Consider the following 15,290-nt stretch of genomic DNA (forward strand, 5'->3'; position numbering starts at 1 on the left):
ACTAACATTCCGAAGCAGATCCTTTTGAAAATGAGAGAAAATGCTATGCAAGCAGGCACTATGTTCAAAATAAAATGGTTCTCGTAACAAGGAGTGGACTGACATAAAGTACTTGATGGTAGGTGCTTTGGGGAAGAGTCTCTGTCCTGAGCATGCTCCCTTTTTTAATATTTGTAATTTAGCTTTGCAAATAATGTTGTACACTGTCCTGCAGGTACATCATTACATGAGAAATAATCTGACTCCATACTCGATGGTGGGGATTTTTAATGTTTTTCAAATAATATTTGCTGTGATATTGTTGTTTCTGTTATATACAATTGTATGTAATGTTTTTTTTATTTGTTGCATGGTTTCTTTCAGCATGTTGAGTCATAAAGAATTCCGGTTTATTTATCCTGTGTTGCCCCTCTGCATGGTCTTTTGTGGTAAGAATTTACTGTTCCTTTTGTCAGTCTGTCCATTTTTAGTTTTTCTTGTTTTCTTGAATGCTGTATCTCATGATTATGTTATACTATTTATACAGAACGCACTCAAGACACCCCTTGGTGCTGGGTCGCCAACACAGTGTTGTCTAACTTAGTATGAATTACTGTTATGTTATATAATGTAGACCAGTCTCATACTATGTACTCGGAATAATTTGGGAATAGTGGACAGCTGTTCTTTCTCCGAGATAACTTTAATTCAAAATAGATATTTCTTACCTTTTTTAAGGCTACAAGGCTATGCACTCTAGCTCAAAAGATGCATTGCAGTTTTAAATCGCCTAGTTGCGGGCATGAACACTGGAATCATGAAATCAAAATTATGGTCAAATAGGTAGTTTCACAGTCCACCGCTCTTTATTTCTTCTCAAAACGATTGCATTTAATTTTAGTACTTCGAGGTGGGTTAATATCTGGTATTAGTGGTTCATATCAATATAATATATATAATATTATACATACTAGACTTAGAAACATTAATTTTTGAGTGCCTGGGTGCAACTAAATGGTTAGTCCTATGTTCCAACTCATAAAAGTTCAGAGATAACTGTTAGGATAGATTCCCATTTATGTGATTTTTTTCCTCCAGTTGTGTACCCCACAACCTTTTTGCTGCTGTTTAAACACCATGGTCTGACTTTGCGAGTGGACCACAGCTTTCAGCTGCACTCCCCTGGGCTTTTCGCTCACTTTGTTATGGGGAAATTGTCATGCCCTTTAAGACGGTCAGTCCTGGGAGACTTTGTTTCCCTTAGTCCTTTCCAATGTTGCAACTTTTCTTCAACATGTTGCAAGTACACAATGTACCGTAAAGTACAGTGCACTTGGGCCTTCCTTTCATTTCTAAAGGCCTTGAAGGATTTTTTAGGAGAAGTGCAGATGTGCCTTGGACAGGGCTGGTGGCAGCTTATCTCTTCATATATTTTGAACCCTTTCCTTCCATGCAAACTGCGTTTACCACATTTGGCACAGAAAGGTGGTCTGGCTCCAAAATGGGCATGCCTCGAGGTTCTTTTTCCTATCTTTTGGCCATGTTGCCCCTTCACCTTCCCCAGGTCGAGCCGACCCAGGTCAGTCCTTATTTGGGCATGCATTCTCTCACAAAACGGCAAGCTTTTGCTGGCTTCTGCATGCCTTGTGTGTGTGCCCCCAGGATGTGGGCTGCACTGTCTAGTTGCAATCCACATCCTGGGTGCCAGAGTCTGGTGTGCTGTGGATGACTAGGACCACTGTGGTCCGTGATTGGTTAACGTATGGTAAGCCTGTATGTGAGCAGATCTCCCATTGGCTCCTTTTCATTTTGGCCCGAAGGAGATTCTGGATAAGAGAAGGCGCCAAACACCCATACCCTGTCTATCTTCTGAGTTTCCACTGAAAAGTATAGGATCCAAGTATCCTGAAGCCGAGTCGAGGAACCTCTGGTGACCCGCTGGAAGGTTTGGCACCCTGAGCCCACTGTTGTCCTGCTGGACCTCTCTGCATCTGGTCGAACTAGAAGGTCTGCGAAGACGCTTCGCCCCATAGGAATAGTGGGATTAAGTATTCTCGGCACCTTCATCAAACCCTGCAAGTAAGCGTTCTCGAAAGTGTACGCAGGACCTTTGCTCTGACATCGCCGCTGTTTCGAGGAGATCCTTGAAACTTGCTACATCGCAAGCTCTGTGTTCACGGCACTCTGACAACGAATTTCATACACCTGGCATTCCCAGGTCTGGAGTAAAGGGAGAGGGCCCGAACCGGAGTACACACTGTTACTGTGTCGCCCAGCCGTAGTGACGAACTTCGAAGGTCCCTTGCTGCTGTGCCCCTCTGTGCCCTGAAGCCTGCTGCAGTGAAACTGGCCTGATCATCCACCAGGAGCGGAGATATTGCCACTGTCCCGTAGAGGAATCGTCGCTGTGTCTTTGCAGTTGAAAGCTGCAGAACCGCACAATTATCGCATTTGAACCTGCAACCAAAGTGGACTCGACTGCTGAAGTTTGGTCAGGAGTGCCCCGGGAGTCAGTGAGTATTTGCAACCCTTACCAATGGGCCCCTATCACATCCATCCATTATTTCACACAAGTGTTCCCTGAGGGCCACTCTCCTTTCCACTGATAGCCTGAGCTATCGAACCATTCCCAACTCTTGGAACCTGCTCTGCCCTTTTGGGGAGACCCTCCACAAATAGTGGGAACATATTCTGCATCACCTCACCCACCCTCCTGAGCTGCTACAGACCCTACTAGAGCCCCCATTTTCTCCCATCTGCACTACCGCGTGCGCCAGCATTGCAAGTACATTTGAGCAATGGGCTCCCCTCTTCTTGGAGACTGGACTGCCTTTCAGTTAGGATTGGGATTGTGATTACTGCAGAACTGCATAAAGATAATTTGCACTGCCTGTTTCCTTCCCTTGCAGGTTGTGGACCCATTCTATGTGTTTAATCCTTTAGGCCACTTTGTATTGCATATATGTATTTTAGTAGGATTGTGTTGGTCTAAAAGTATTACTGTTGATTATTATTGTGTGGTGAACTTCAAAGGCCTTGAATAAATGTGCTTATATGTTTATGATAGATACACCTGTCTGGGAGTGATTTGTAGTGTCCTTTACTGTGTGTGCTCATTGAGGTCTTTCAGTCACCCCTCCTGAGACACAGTCTTGACTGCCGCCAATGCTACCTTGATTGCTCTGGCTTTTCCAGAAGGTTACCCTGTTCCAAGAAACTAGGTTGGCCTCCTGAACCTCTGCCCACCAGGTCAGAGTTCAGAAATCCATCTACACAATAACCACTACCCAGTGGTTGAAGTGTATGAGAAGAAGTAGTGTAACTATGTTCCTTACTGGCCTGCCCCCGGTCTCCACAAACCCTATCAGACTTCCCCTGCCACATACAATACAAACCCTCAAACACATGTGCCTGCTATTTAAGAGAACCTTCAATACAATGCACTGAAAGTGCAAGTTTCAACTTCTTCGTACACTTTTATTTTGAAATGAAACCATTCCGGAACGTTTTCCTTTTAAAATAAAAAGTATAGGAACAGTAACACTTAATTCAAAAAGGTAGAGGAGTACCGCTCCCTCCTACTTTGACCACTGCTGCTATCCCTAAAGAAAGTGGCTTTACATGTAGGTAATCAAAAAAAGCTTGTATCTTTTACAAATCCCTGTTGAAATAGATCAAATGAAAATGTGTTGTTTGTAAGACCGTAAATTCTGGCATACACTTTCGTGGCAAGGCCCAGACCACTTTTGATTTTGCCCGGCTTGCTATACCAGATTCTATCCCTCTCCCCCCTCTCCCCATTCAAAACCTGGCTTAAAACTTGCAAAATTCATGACTGCCAAATATTTAGAAAGAATGCAACCATGATGTTCAGACCTGAGTTTGCTGTTTCAGCACTGTGACGAATCCGTGGATGTCGTCCACTTTTCCACTTCAGATCCCCTTTTCATGAGGACTCAGTCCTGTTTAAAAGTACTAGGATAAGGAAGAACAGTATTTACCCAAGTGAAGATCCTTTTCCCAGCGCTATGATGAGGAAGATCCCTAATGACTCAGAAGGGAGTGAAAGGATTGGTACTGTGAGGAGGGGCAAATGTGGAGGAATGAGGATTACCTGCAATAACCACATTCAGCAGTCTAGTGTTTTTCCCAGTTCGCTTGGCCAGAGCTAGTATAAAAGGGTAGACACAACCAGGAAGTGTGAGAGAAGCTCTTCCTGGAGGAGCAAGGAGCAGGAATGCTGTGCAGAAGAATCTGTGGACTGGAGACTCTGTCAGAAATCCTCTGCCGGCGATGTCCTAAAGATTATGGGGAGCCCAGGAGAAACTCTTGTCAAAGGAACTGACCGAGAGCCTAACTCTCCCTGCGGGAACCATGGGGAAGCACATGCTGCGTAGCTGCCGCAACACACTGGAGATGGGGAGAAGACTGCAGAAGCCCAAAGCAGAAAGACACCAACACCAACCAAAGACTACTGGGAGAGACCCCAAAGGTACAGGTGCGACCGGGAGGGTTGGCAGGGGAAGAAGGGAACAGTGGGATACCGCGACCCAGCTAAACTGGGGAAGAAGGGAAGCAAGTACCTTTTCCGGAGGCCTCAAGAAAGAAAGCAAGGAAGATGGGTTTGGGATCCGTCCGAATGAAGATAACCATGATCAGTCATCTTCTTCATTCCAGTACTTGGCAGGCTAGTGAACCAAGTCTGCCACACTGTCAAAAAGAACCTTTTGGGTTTGAGGCCCGTATCCCAAAGGTTTGAAATCAATGTAAGGCAAGGCGAGAGAAGACGAGATCAGGGGAAGGGAAGTATCCTGCCTGGTGCTGTGAAGAAGGGGAAGGGGAAGGGGAAGCACCCTCCCTGGTGTTGTGAGAACTGCATGAGAGAAGTCAAGAGAAGAAAGGCACTCACTTGACATTGTAAGGAGCCTGAAGAAAGCCAGGGAAAGGGATACATTTCCCCAGGTGTTTGTAACTTCAGTGAGAAACCTGAGCGAGACTAAGAGAAAGGAACCATTTCCTTGACATTAATATTTTTGAGTTGGAACTTGGCTTTCCTTTTGAGGCAGAGAACTTTGCAACTGTGGAACTTGGTTTGTTGTGCACTGTTTGGAACGTTGTTCAGGTCCATGTTAGAACTTTGTTTTCCCCCAAGTTGGAACCCTGCTTGGAACTCACTTTTCTGGATGAAGAACACCAACATCCTTTCTAGTTTATTTGATAAGGTAAGGGACGGAAATGTGTTTTGGACACAGAACGGTGGACTATATACTTTTTTCTGACATCCTCTCAGGGTCCTTAGTATTTGATTTGAGGGAGAGAAACCCCTCTTAATAATAGCTAGGGGTTTCCGTTATTTACTTTTTAATTAAAGTTTATGCCAACAAACTTACCACTTCTTTGTATTTCTCCTATTTCCGAACCTGCATAACACCCATTCTTCTATATAACCAGAGGGTCTATATCCTTACCGATTTAACATAGAGACAGGTCAGAAACACAAATGACACTACCTGCCCAAAGAGCAACCCTGAAGAAACCCTGCTGGTTCCTGCACACTTCCAAAAATGATTCTGAATGTTAAAATCCATCTGGTATCTACCCACCACAGTGAATCAAAGAAATGGCAAACCTTCCTTTAATCCCCAAAAGGCACACCTGTGTCACATGCCCCCAAGGATCCCCTTATAAGAGCTTGTTGCTCGGGCCCTGAAATGAAGAGGCAGAAGCACCAGACAGAGCACCACTGTTGGGACAAATGTTGGAGTTGGCTGCAGAGGTGGTTGCAGTCTGCAGCAGTCTGTTTTCTGCTTGTTGGAAACCTTGGTAGTCTGTTTACTACCTTTACCCACTGAGAAGGAGGAGATTCTACAAAAACCCTTCGCGCCGCACAGTTGGCTGCAGTAGTGGTTGCAGTCTGCGGAAACCCGGGCTGCAGTGCGTGGAAGGGAGAATGGAGGAAGAGGGGCAACATCTTCGGAGTCGGTGCCCTCTACGAGCGGACCTAGGTATGGAATTTTAGAAGGGGCTCGTATCAGCACCTCCGTCTCTAAGAACTACAGCAGAAACTGTAACAAGCACGCCGGATTATGTCAAATTTAATATACTGCAGACTTTACCCTGTAATATACAACCAAACTCAATTCCAATTGTAATCCCTCCCTTCACCGGTGTTATGAACTTTGAAAATTCCCAGCGCCATAGTACAGACTTACCAGTTTCTGGTGGGGGCTGCAGTACTTGTACAAAAGCAGGTGAGTGGGTCGAACCCTGAGTGTGGGTCTGGGGCACCCTGTGCCTATGGGCGATTGGCCTCGGTTCGTTCCGGGTGGAGGGAGACAAGTGTTGGAGCCGCAGGAGGACGGTCTGAACTTGCATCCGCAGTCTTGCGAGGACGAGACTTCGGTGGAGCCGCAGCCTGTGCAGCCGCAGCCTGTGCAGGCCAAAATGGAGGAAGAGAACGAGGGAGCCCTCACAAGGTTCAGTCTCCCGCAGGCCAATGGGCAATGGTGGATTTGTCCTTCTCACCAATTATGTTTAACCAGAGGCTACAAACCCCCCTGCAAGGAAACGTGTCGGGTAAGGGGGAGTCCCCGAGTCTTGACTTGGGGCAAGCCGTGTCAAGAACTGGAGAGACAGTCCCCAACAATAGAGGGTGCAAGGTGGGGGCTGCGGGCCGTGAAACTACAACGCTTGTCACACGCATTCCCGCTCATACTCCAAATGGAGCAAGGGTTGATTGAAACGGACTGTGAAAATACAAACCATGGCTTTCTGAATTCACTGGAAGAAATATCTATTGCCATATCTAGTGCTTTATTCTGTGCAATGAAAATAAATCAGATCAATATAGAAGTTTATCCAGTAATGAACAGGCCTGATCTGAGGAGCCCAATGGACCTCTTGAGTCCAATTAATAACTCAAGTCCAAGGAACGACTATTCCCTGAGGCAAACACCATCATAGAGAACTCTATCGAAGCGGCTGTGGAAAACTGCCTAGAAACTTCGAACGATCCCCCTGAAAAAAGGGACAACTTAAGTGAAACTATGGAAACAATCACCCGGTCTCGGGACCGCCTGATTCCAATGGAATTAACAGATATTTCCATATTAGAAGCGACACTAAAAGCTGTCAAAATGGGAACCACAATAGATCAGGAAGTGGCAGCAAAGACTTGTCAAAAACCTGGTAAGAGTAAATTGGCACCTAAATCACAAGGTGCTTATAAACCTTGCCAAAAGAGAAATTGCAACAAAGTTTGTAAACATCAAGAAAAAAAGAGAACATCACAGAAAATAATCCCACTAAGATCAGCGACACCTGTACCTGTGGGGTCAGTGGCCTGCTTTTTTCAAAAACACTCGCTTCTCGAACAGCCTTCCTCAGACGAACTGTTGGATGCTGAGGTACTGGAAGGAGCCTCCATTCCCATGAATCAAGTACCTCACAGGTCTGCCTAGTCGGGCCTTAGAGTTACCACGCCCAGCACTACAGATACAAATAAGTTGTCTTACCTGAAGTATCAAGGGTTAAACAACCAAGGGGGCAATTCGGGGCCTGGCGAAGCAAATGCTCCATTACCTAAAGCTAATATCGTGCGTCCAGTGTTTCGGAGCGAAACTATAGAGATCTCGCCCCAAGTGGAATTGCATAACAATATTCGAGAAAGTATGGGATGCAGTTAGGAAACTGGACGGGACCCTAACTTGACTGATAGTCCTAGAGCCTCTGGTTCAAATTATACCAACACAATTGCCCCATGTGCTACGGAGCCCTGTGTTTCCTCTGAGACGCGAGAAGGTACATCCCCTCGGATGTTAACAAGTAACTCCAAAGAGTTAGAAGAGCTAGTAAGTGTTGAACCATCAAACAACCCAAAGAAGAGTTCAAAGCAACTAGCGAGCAACTCAACTTTTTTGCTCGCTCACCATTGCAAACTAGAAGATCGTCCACATTGCCCTCACAAGAAAACGGCAAAGAAACGCCATAAAAAAAACCAGATCTCTTCACCATAATGTCAGCGGTAACCATAGCCCTGGCACCTTTCAGTAAACTGTATGAATCCCTAAATGGCACGCTGAAGGACCATACAACGCTGGCAGCAATGTTACACACAAAAATATCTCTAGAAGGATATGTCAGAGCGCTGGGACCCAAAAGAGGGCTGGACTCCTCCAACAACCGTCCTCCAAACCACAGCAGCAGAAGCCTGCCAACATAAAGAACTAGTCGAGGAATCATGTGTACTGTCAAAAACTTCCGTAGTCTCTCAGACTGAAGAGGAGCCTAAGAAAACTTACATATCTCAAGCTACAATCACCACCTCCAAAGATCTCCTGAAAACAGCAGAGGATGAAATAGAGTTAATTTTAAGTACAATTAAGCCAACTAAGTCAATTATCAGTGCAAACCATGCACACAGTTTTACCGAATGCTTCACAAAGCTCGGCTGCTCCTCCGCAACGACCAGCAGTACGAAAAGGGGATTTGAAGAGAAAAAGAAAGGTATAAAAGAAAGAACATACATCCTGCCGTCCAGCTCAAAGCAGGAGAGAAATATTTTGGACAAAGAACCGGCAACCTATCCTCTTTTCGTGCAAGGAAAGGAGAACAATCGACCTGAAGGGAGAAGAGTAGTAACTGCAGAGGGTGTGTCTGACATGGTAACGGTGAAACTAAAAAGTAAGGAGCTGAAGGGTTTTGAAGTGACTCCAGCAGTGCACCCCAGAAATTGAGTAGTGGTGCTTTCGGGTGAAAGGACGGTCCCTCAAGTGCTGGAACTGGAAACAGAATCTACTGATGTCCAGCAGGTCCAGTTTGAAGATTCAGAAGCCAGTGTAGATCTCATGGACCTATCTGAATATTAGGTGGAAGCCTCTGAATCAGAACTTCAAACGCCATCAAACAAGGTATAGGGATCTGGAAAGAAAACCCCACCTGGTTCCATGCAACTGGTAGAGGAAAAATAATTTGAACTTTATAACTTTGGCTGAGAGATGTGAAAAATTATGAAAGGACCAGCACCCTTCAGAAACAAGTGAAGAGGGGGTAAGGCCACCACCCATAAAAAGACATCCATCCCACCAACTAAAAACAATGATAGTTAGGCCAAAATATAAGCGAGAGCAATAGGTCATCAAGAAAATCGAGGTTGCGCTCACCGGAACTACGAATGAGGACAAACAACCAGCTTCTCAATCCCATTAGTAGGAATAAAACATCTACTAAACAAAGATCTAGTCAGAGGTACGAAAGGGAGAAAGAACAATATGTCCCTTAGCCAAAAGCTGAATAGTGAACGCACTTTTAAACTAGAACTAATAGAAAACAGATTGGATGAGCTTATCCTTTACAGGAATAACATCATGACCCTGTTCCAGTGCATTCCAAACCAGTGACAGATCTGTACAGTGGATGTGAAGATTGGCGAATTCAGCACTTCGGCAAGAAGGGATTGTGTCTACTTACATAGATCTTCACTGATGATCGGCACTATGAAAGTTTCCAAATGTTAGGATAGGATCTAATGGAATGTCCAAGTGGGAGTGGGGCTTGGAGTGGGCTAGAAAGTCACCAGTCAGTCTACAAAAAAGACTGAACAATGACCAACAAGAGCAACGACGGATAAAAACCAAGTGACTACACCCAAAGAATTAAGAAGGGGTAAATATCACTTAACCCATGAAAGTGGTAATGTGGATACCAGAGAAGATTGTGTTAAGGAGACCAGGCTAAGACCAGCAAGAGAGAGTGGGAGAAAATACGGGAAAGGAGAGGTGTGCATTTAAGGACCCCCTGGAGATCGTACGAGTTCCAAGGGGCCCGCTGCCAAAGTTGACGACAACTTTTGAGCCAGAAGAAATTGAACTATCCTCCCAACGTCGAGTGGATTGTTTAACTATCAGGTGGCCGCAACTACATAAAATACTACCTAAGTTACAAATGATCTTACTGTCAGACACCATGTCTATCCTCATTGCCTCCAGCTCGGAGCATCGCCGCCAGGCCAGCTCGCAGGTCCCCCGGCGTTGATGCCATTGGTTTGGATTTGGTTAGAAGGGTACGGGGTTATCATTCCTCTGTTTGGGGGGGGAGTAGGGGAGGGCTGCATTGGGTTAGGTTGAGGGTTATCTTAAAAAAGGCTTGGTGTTCACGGGTGAGGTTGAGTGCGAGGCAGTATTGAACCAATGGTATTGCAGTGCTGTTCGACCGATCCATCGGCCACCGAGGGCATCACACCGACGTACACTGATCCTCAACAAATACTGCTACAATGTTAACCAAGAATAACTTGACTTTTATGAGTTGGAATGTGCGGGGACTGGGTAACTACAAGAAGATGAGGCAACTACAGCTTCAGTCTGAGCGTCACGGGGTCAAAATCCTCTTTCTATAAGAGACACATGCTTGCGCTGACCACTGTGAAAAGTTTGCCAAAATGTGGGGCCCCCAAAGATTCTTCACTACTTACTCTACCCAAAGCCGCGGGGTTATGACCTTAATTCACAGGAGCCTCAAGTTTGACCCCGTATCCTCACAGATCGACCCCCAGGGCAGATATGTGTTACTCCATGATACCCTGCAGAACAAGGAGGTGGTTTTACTAAATGTCTACGGCCCAACATCGACGACCCAGAATTCTATTTACATCTCACGTCCCTCTTCGACAGTTTCCCTCTAATACCAATCCTTTGGGGGGTGATTTTAATACAATATTCAATGTAGACCTAGATGGATCCGGATCCAGACCCCGCCAACTCTCCAAAGCAGCCTATGCTACGCTGTCATCCCTTCCCCGACTCGCACTTGTAGACGCATGGAGGCTCCCCTATCCCGACTCCCGTTCCTACTCCTTTTACTCATCGGTGCATGACTCCTATGCCCGTATCGACAGATGGCTTGTATCTGATATACTGATAAGGAACGTGACCCAACTAATGATCCTTCCAAGAACCCTCTCTGACCATTGCCCAGTGACTATTACCCTTTGCTGGGGCCCAGACCGTGATCGGATTAGACACTGGAGAATGAAACCTCATTCTCTCATTGACCCTGCCTTTAGCTCTGAATTGGAGACGGCCATTGAAGAGTTCTTTGAAATAAACACCAACTCTGTATCTTCGCAGGCCACCCTCTGGGAATCTTTCAAAGCATACATTAGGGGCATAGCACTCTCCAAGGAAAATGGCATCATCAAATCAATCAGAAGGGATATCACAGAGAGTGAGGCCACACTGTCGACCCTAAAAGCCCAATGTTCGCTACATCAAACCCCTAAAGCCCTAGCATCCATAGGCTCTGAACTCGACATGTTCCGCTCTCTGGCGGATCGCAAGCTGAAATTCTCGGATACCCCTGGCCTCGCTAGGAAATATGAGGAGGGTGAACGTCCAGGCCGCTTCCTGGCTAGGCTGCTCCGTCGCGAGCTGGGTTCCCCACACACCCCTGGGGTGGAAAGACCCAAAGGCTCCCTGGCCACCTCTCCGCAAGATATTAACTCCGAATTCCTTTCCTTTTACGAATCCCTATATGATAACGCGGACACTGCCCCGACCCCGGAGATTGACTCCTACCTAGACAGCCTCCCCCTCTCGATTCTTTCCCCCCGAAACCATCGGCTCCCTCGAGTCCCCATTTACTCCAGAGGAATTCTCAGACGCCATAGATTCACTCTCTTCAGGGAAATCTTCAGGGTCAGATCGCATCCCGATAGAATTCTATAAACGATACAAATCGCTTCTACTTCCCCGCCTAATAGCCCTTTGGGAAGAATCGGTTGAGATGGACAAATTTCCCCCTTCTCTCCTTGAAACAACAATAACCGTCTTACTTAAACCTGGCAAACCCCCCACACAATGCGGCGGATACCGCCCACTTTCGCTCATCAACTGCGATGCTAAAATCTACGCTAAACTATTAGCTGTACGCCTGGCCCCCCTACATGCCGCATATTTATTTATTTATATAGCGCGCAGACAGCCCAGGGGCATTGTGGCGCTGTTACTTGCAGGATCTTAGTTACAGGGGGTACATGATTGGTAGCAGTCGTTGGCACATTATGATTGCTACAAGCAGATTAGTCATTACAGCACATTGGTTATTACATTACAGACAGTTGATTGGCAAACATGGTGCTGCGAGAGACCTTATGTGAAGAGGATGGTTTTCATAGCTTTCCTGAAGGTAATGAGGGAGGGCACACCTTGTATTGTGGGAGGTAGGGCATTCCAGTGTGATGGTGCGAGATAAGGGTAGCTGGATCCTCCTGCTCTGGCTCTTTTTACTAGTGGCACACAGAGCATGTTGGTATATGGTTACCTGGTTGGCCTTGTGGAGGAGAACGGGTGGATTCTTTGTGAGAGGTAGACCGGGGCGGTGAGGTGGATGCACTTGTGGGTCAGTGTCAGAGCTTTGAAGACAATTCTTTCCTTTATTGGTAGCCAATGGCCTAATTTTCTGGCCTCAGAGATGTGTTCTCTTTTCGCAATACCTTGGGCAGCGTGGAGGGAACTGTTCTGTATGATTTGTAGGCTTTTCAGATTTTTGTTGGAGATTCCTAGGAAGAGTACATTGCAGTAATCTAGCCTGGAGCCGGTGATTGCTCTGGCTATGTTTGTGCAGTTCTCTTTGGAGAGGAAGGGTCTGACTGCGTTAATTAGTTTGGCGTGGTACGCAGCTGAGGAGGCTATTGCGTTGACTTGTCTGTCCATGGAGAGGTTGGAATCCAATGGAGAGGTTGGACACCAAGAGTTTTGACCAAGTCTGAGACAGGTATTTTGATAGAGTCGATGGTGAAGTGACTGAATTGGGAGTCTAGATTTTTTAGCGTGTCGGGGGAACCTACCAGGAGGAGTTTGGTCTTGTCGGAGTTGAGGCATAGTCCATTGTCTATCTTCCAGGTTTGGATGGTGTTGTAGAGGTTGTTGAGGGTCAGTGAGTCAGTGTCATAGTTGCCAGTGAGGGTGAGGAGGATCTGGGTATCGTCGGCGTAGTTGGTGTAGGCGATACCCATGGCGTCGGGGATGAGGAAGAGGAGTCGTGTGAAGATGTTGTAAAGAGTGGGGGAGAGAGGCAGGAGCCTTTGGGAACACCACTAAGGATGATGGTGGGTGAGGCGGAGGCTAAGTCGGAAAATACTTGCATGGTTCTGTCTTGTAGGAAGGACGTGATCCATGCTGTGGCCTCTGGGGAGAATTTAGCGGTGGAGGAGAGGTGGTGGCATAGGACGTCATGGTCTAGGAGGTTGAAGGCCGCTGATAGGTCAAGGAGTAGGAGAAGTGCTGGTTTGCCCATGTCTCTGGCGTCGTCCATCTGGTTTTTCAAATCAAGTAGTGCGGTTTCAGTCCCGTGTTTGGGGCGGAAGCCAGATTGTCGGAGAACTAAGAGTTTATTCTCTTCAATGAAATGCTGAACCTGCAGATAGACTGCTTTGTCCAGTATTTTGAGGAGGAATGGGATAGTGGTGATGGGTCTATAGTTGTTAGGGGAGGTGGGGTCAAGAGTTGTTTTTTTTAATAGAGGGCGAACCCAGGCTTCCTTGAGGGAGGCAGGGACTTTGCCGGTGGCAAAGGAGGCATTGACAAAGTCTGTCGGGAAAGAGGCTACTGCTTCGGTGCAGTCCTTGATGAGGGTAGCTGGGCATGCATCACCTTTACAGTTAGAGGGTTTGATATTCCTCATTATGTTGATGTCTTTTTGCTTTATGGGTTTGAAGGAGAAAGGTTAGAGGGGTCGGAGGCTGGCGGGGGGGATAGGGATGTGTGTGTTAGGCATGGCTTGTTTAGTGGCTAATATTTTCTTTTGAAGGAGGTTCAGTTTGGCTTGCACGGCAGTTTGTATTTCGTCGCACCAGGCTTTGTCTTTGGTGAAATTATGGGGGGTGGGAGTGGGAGTCTCTAGCTCCCTGAAGTTGGCGAAGATTTTTTTAGTGCTGGATTGGGCCTCAGAGATTCTGGATTCGAAAGATTTAGCCTTTGCTTGGGTGATTGCGATTTTGTATTTGGTAGAGAGGGCTTTGAAGATCATCTCATCTTTGTCCGAGTGGGATGTTTGCCATTGTGTGAGTGCACTCTTTTTCTCGTTGCGGAGTGTGAGAAGGTCTGGGGTGAACCAGGAGTTGGAATGGGTGGTGGGTTTGGATTTGCGAGGTTTCAGTGGGGCAATGGAGTTGATGGCTCCATTGATGGAACTGTCATATGCTGTTGCAAGTATTTTTGGGTCTGTGGAGAAAGGAGGTCTGAAGGCTGGACATTGGATGAAGGGCAGTAGCCTTTCCTTAGTGAGCTGACGGGAGCTTCTTGCGAGGCAGGGTGGCTGGGGTTGGGGTGCCGGGGTGGAGGGGATGCTGAAGGTGATATGGTGGTCAGACCACGGGGTGGGCGTGTTACCAGTGATGGTGAGTGGACAGTTGTGCTGTGCAATCCAGTCGAGAGTTTGTCCCTGGGTGTGGGTAGGGCTGAAGATGGTGTTTTTGCAGCCTAATGCCTTGAGGGCTGAGTCAAGGGATTTAGCTGCTGGGTCCTTGCAGTCAAGGAGGCCTAGGTTGAAGTCCCCAAGGAGAGAATAGCTTTAGAGTGTTTTTTGAGGTTATCAGAAAGGAGGTGGATGAGAGAGGCTTGAAAGTCTCCTGTTGGGCCTGGAGGGCGATAGACAAGGTGAACAGCAATGGTACAGTGGGGAGAGAGGTTGATTTTGACTTGGAGGTAGTCACTGTTGTTGTGCAGGGATTTCTCTATCCTTCTGATGGAAAGAGAATCTCTGGCAATTATTGCTACACCCCCACCTTTGGATAGGCGATCTTATCTCGTGATGGAGTAGCCCGGAGGTAATGCAAGGGAGAGTGCAGGACCAGAGGCTTCATGAACCAGGTTTCTGAGATCATGAGCAGATCAAGATCATGGGAGATTATGAGGTCATGGATGTCCAGAGCGTGAGCATTAACGGACCTGGCGTTGATCATGGCGCATTTGAGATGGGGTTGTGTAACAGCTAGGGGGGGGAGAGGAGCGAGGCAGAGGTGATGGATACCTGTGGCAGTACATTTGGCATAGTAGCATTGAGAGTGGTGGTAGAAGATTTGCCTAACACAGATTTTGCATTGGGGGGCACATTTTCAGTGGTGGTGGACACATATGGAGTGGCAATTGGCACAGTAGTATTCAAAATGGTGGTAGAAGATTTGCCTAACACAGATTTTGCATTGGGGGGCTCATTTACAGTGGGCGCATATGGGGTGACATTTAATATTGAGTCAGTGTGGTTAACAGTGGGGTGCATTGCTTCATTGGCAACTATATAGGAGTTGACTCTAA

The 15,290-nt window shown here is 46.7% G+C and overlaps 1 protein-coding gene across 2 annotated transcripts in view; it reads left to right on the plus strand.

Moving 5' to 3' along the window:
- PIGB (phosphatidylinositol glycan anchor biosynthesis class B) overlaps window positions 1-15,290 on the plus strand; it is a 706,437-nt gene that overhangs the window by 82,482 nt on the left and 608,665 nt on the right. For both annotated transcript variants that reach the window (XM_069624862.1, XM_069624861.1), the window contains exon 9: window positions 364-428. In XM_069624862.1, the coding sequence (XP_069480963.1) occupies window positions 364-428 (65 nt within the window). The remainder of the gene's footprint in view (window positions 1-363; window positions 429-15,290) is intronic.

The sequence above is a fragment of the Ambystoma mexicanum genome, chromosome 11 (genome assembly GCF_040938575.1).
Source record: "Ambystoma mexicanum isolate Mex_15411 chromosome 11, UKY_AmexF1_1, whole genome shotgun sequence".
NCBI classification, from domain to species: domain Eukaryota; kingdom Metazoa; phylum Chordata; class Amphibia; order Caudata; family Ambystomatidae; genus Ambystoma; species Ambystoma mexicanum.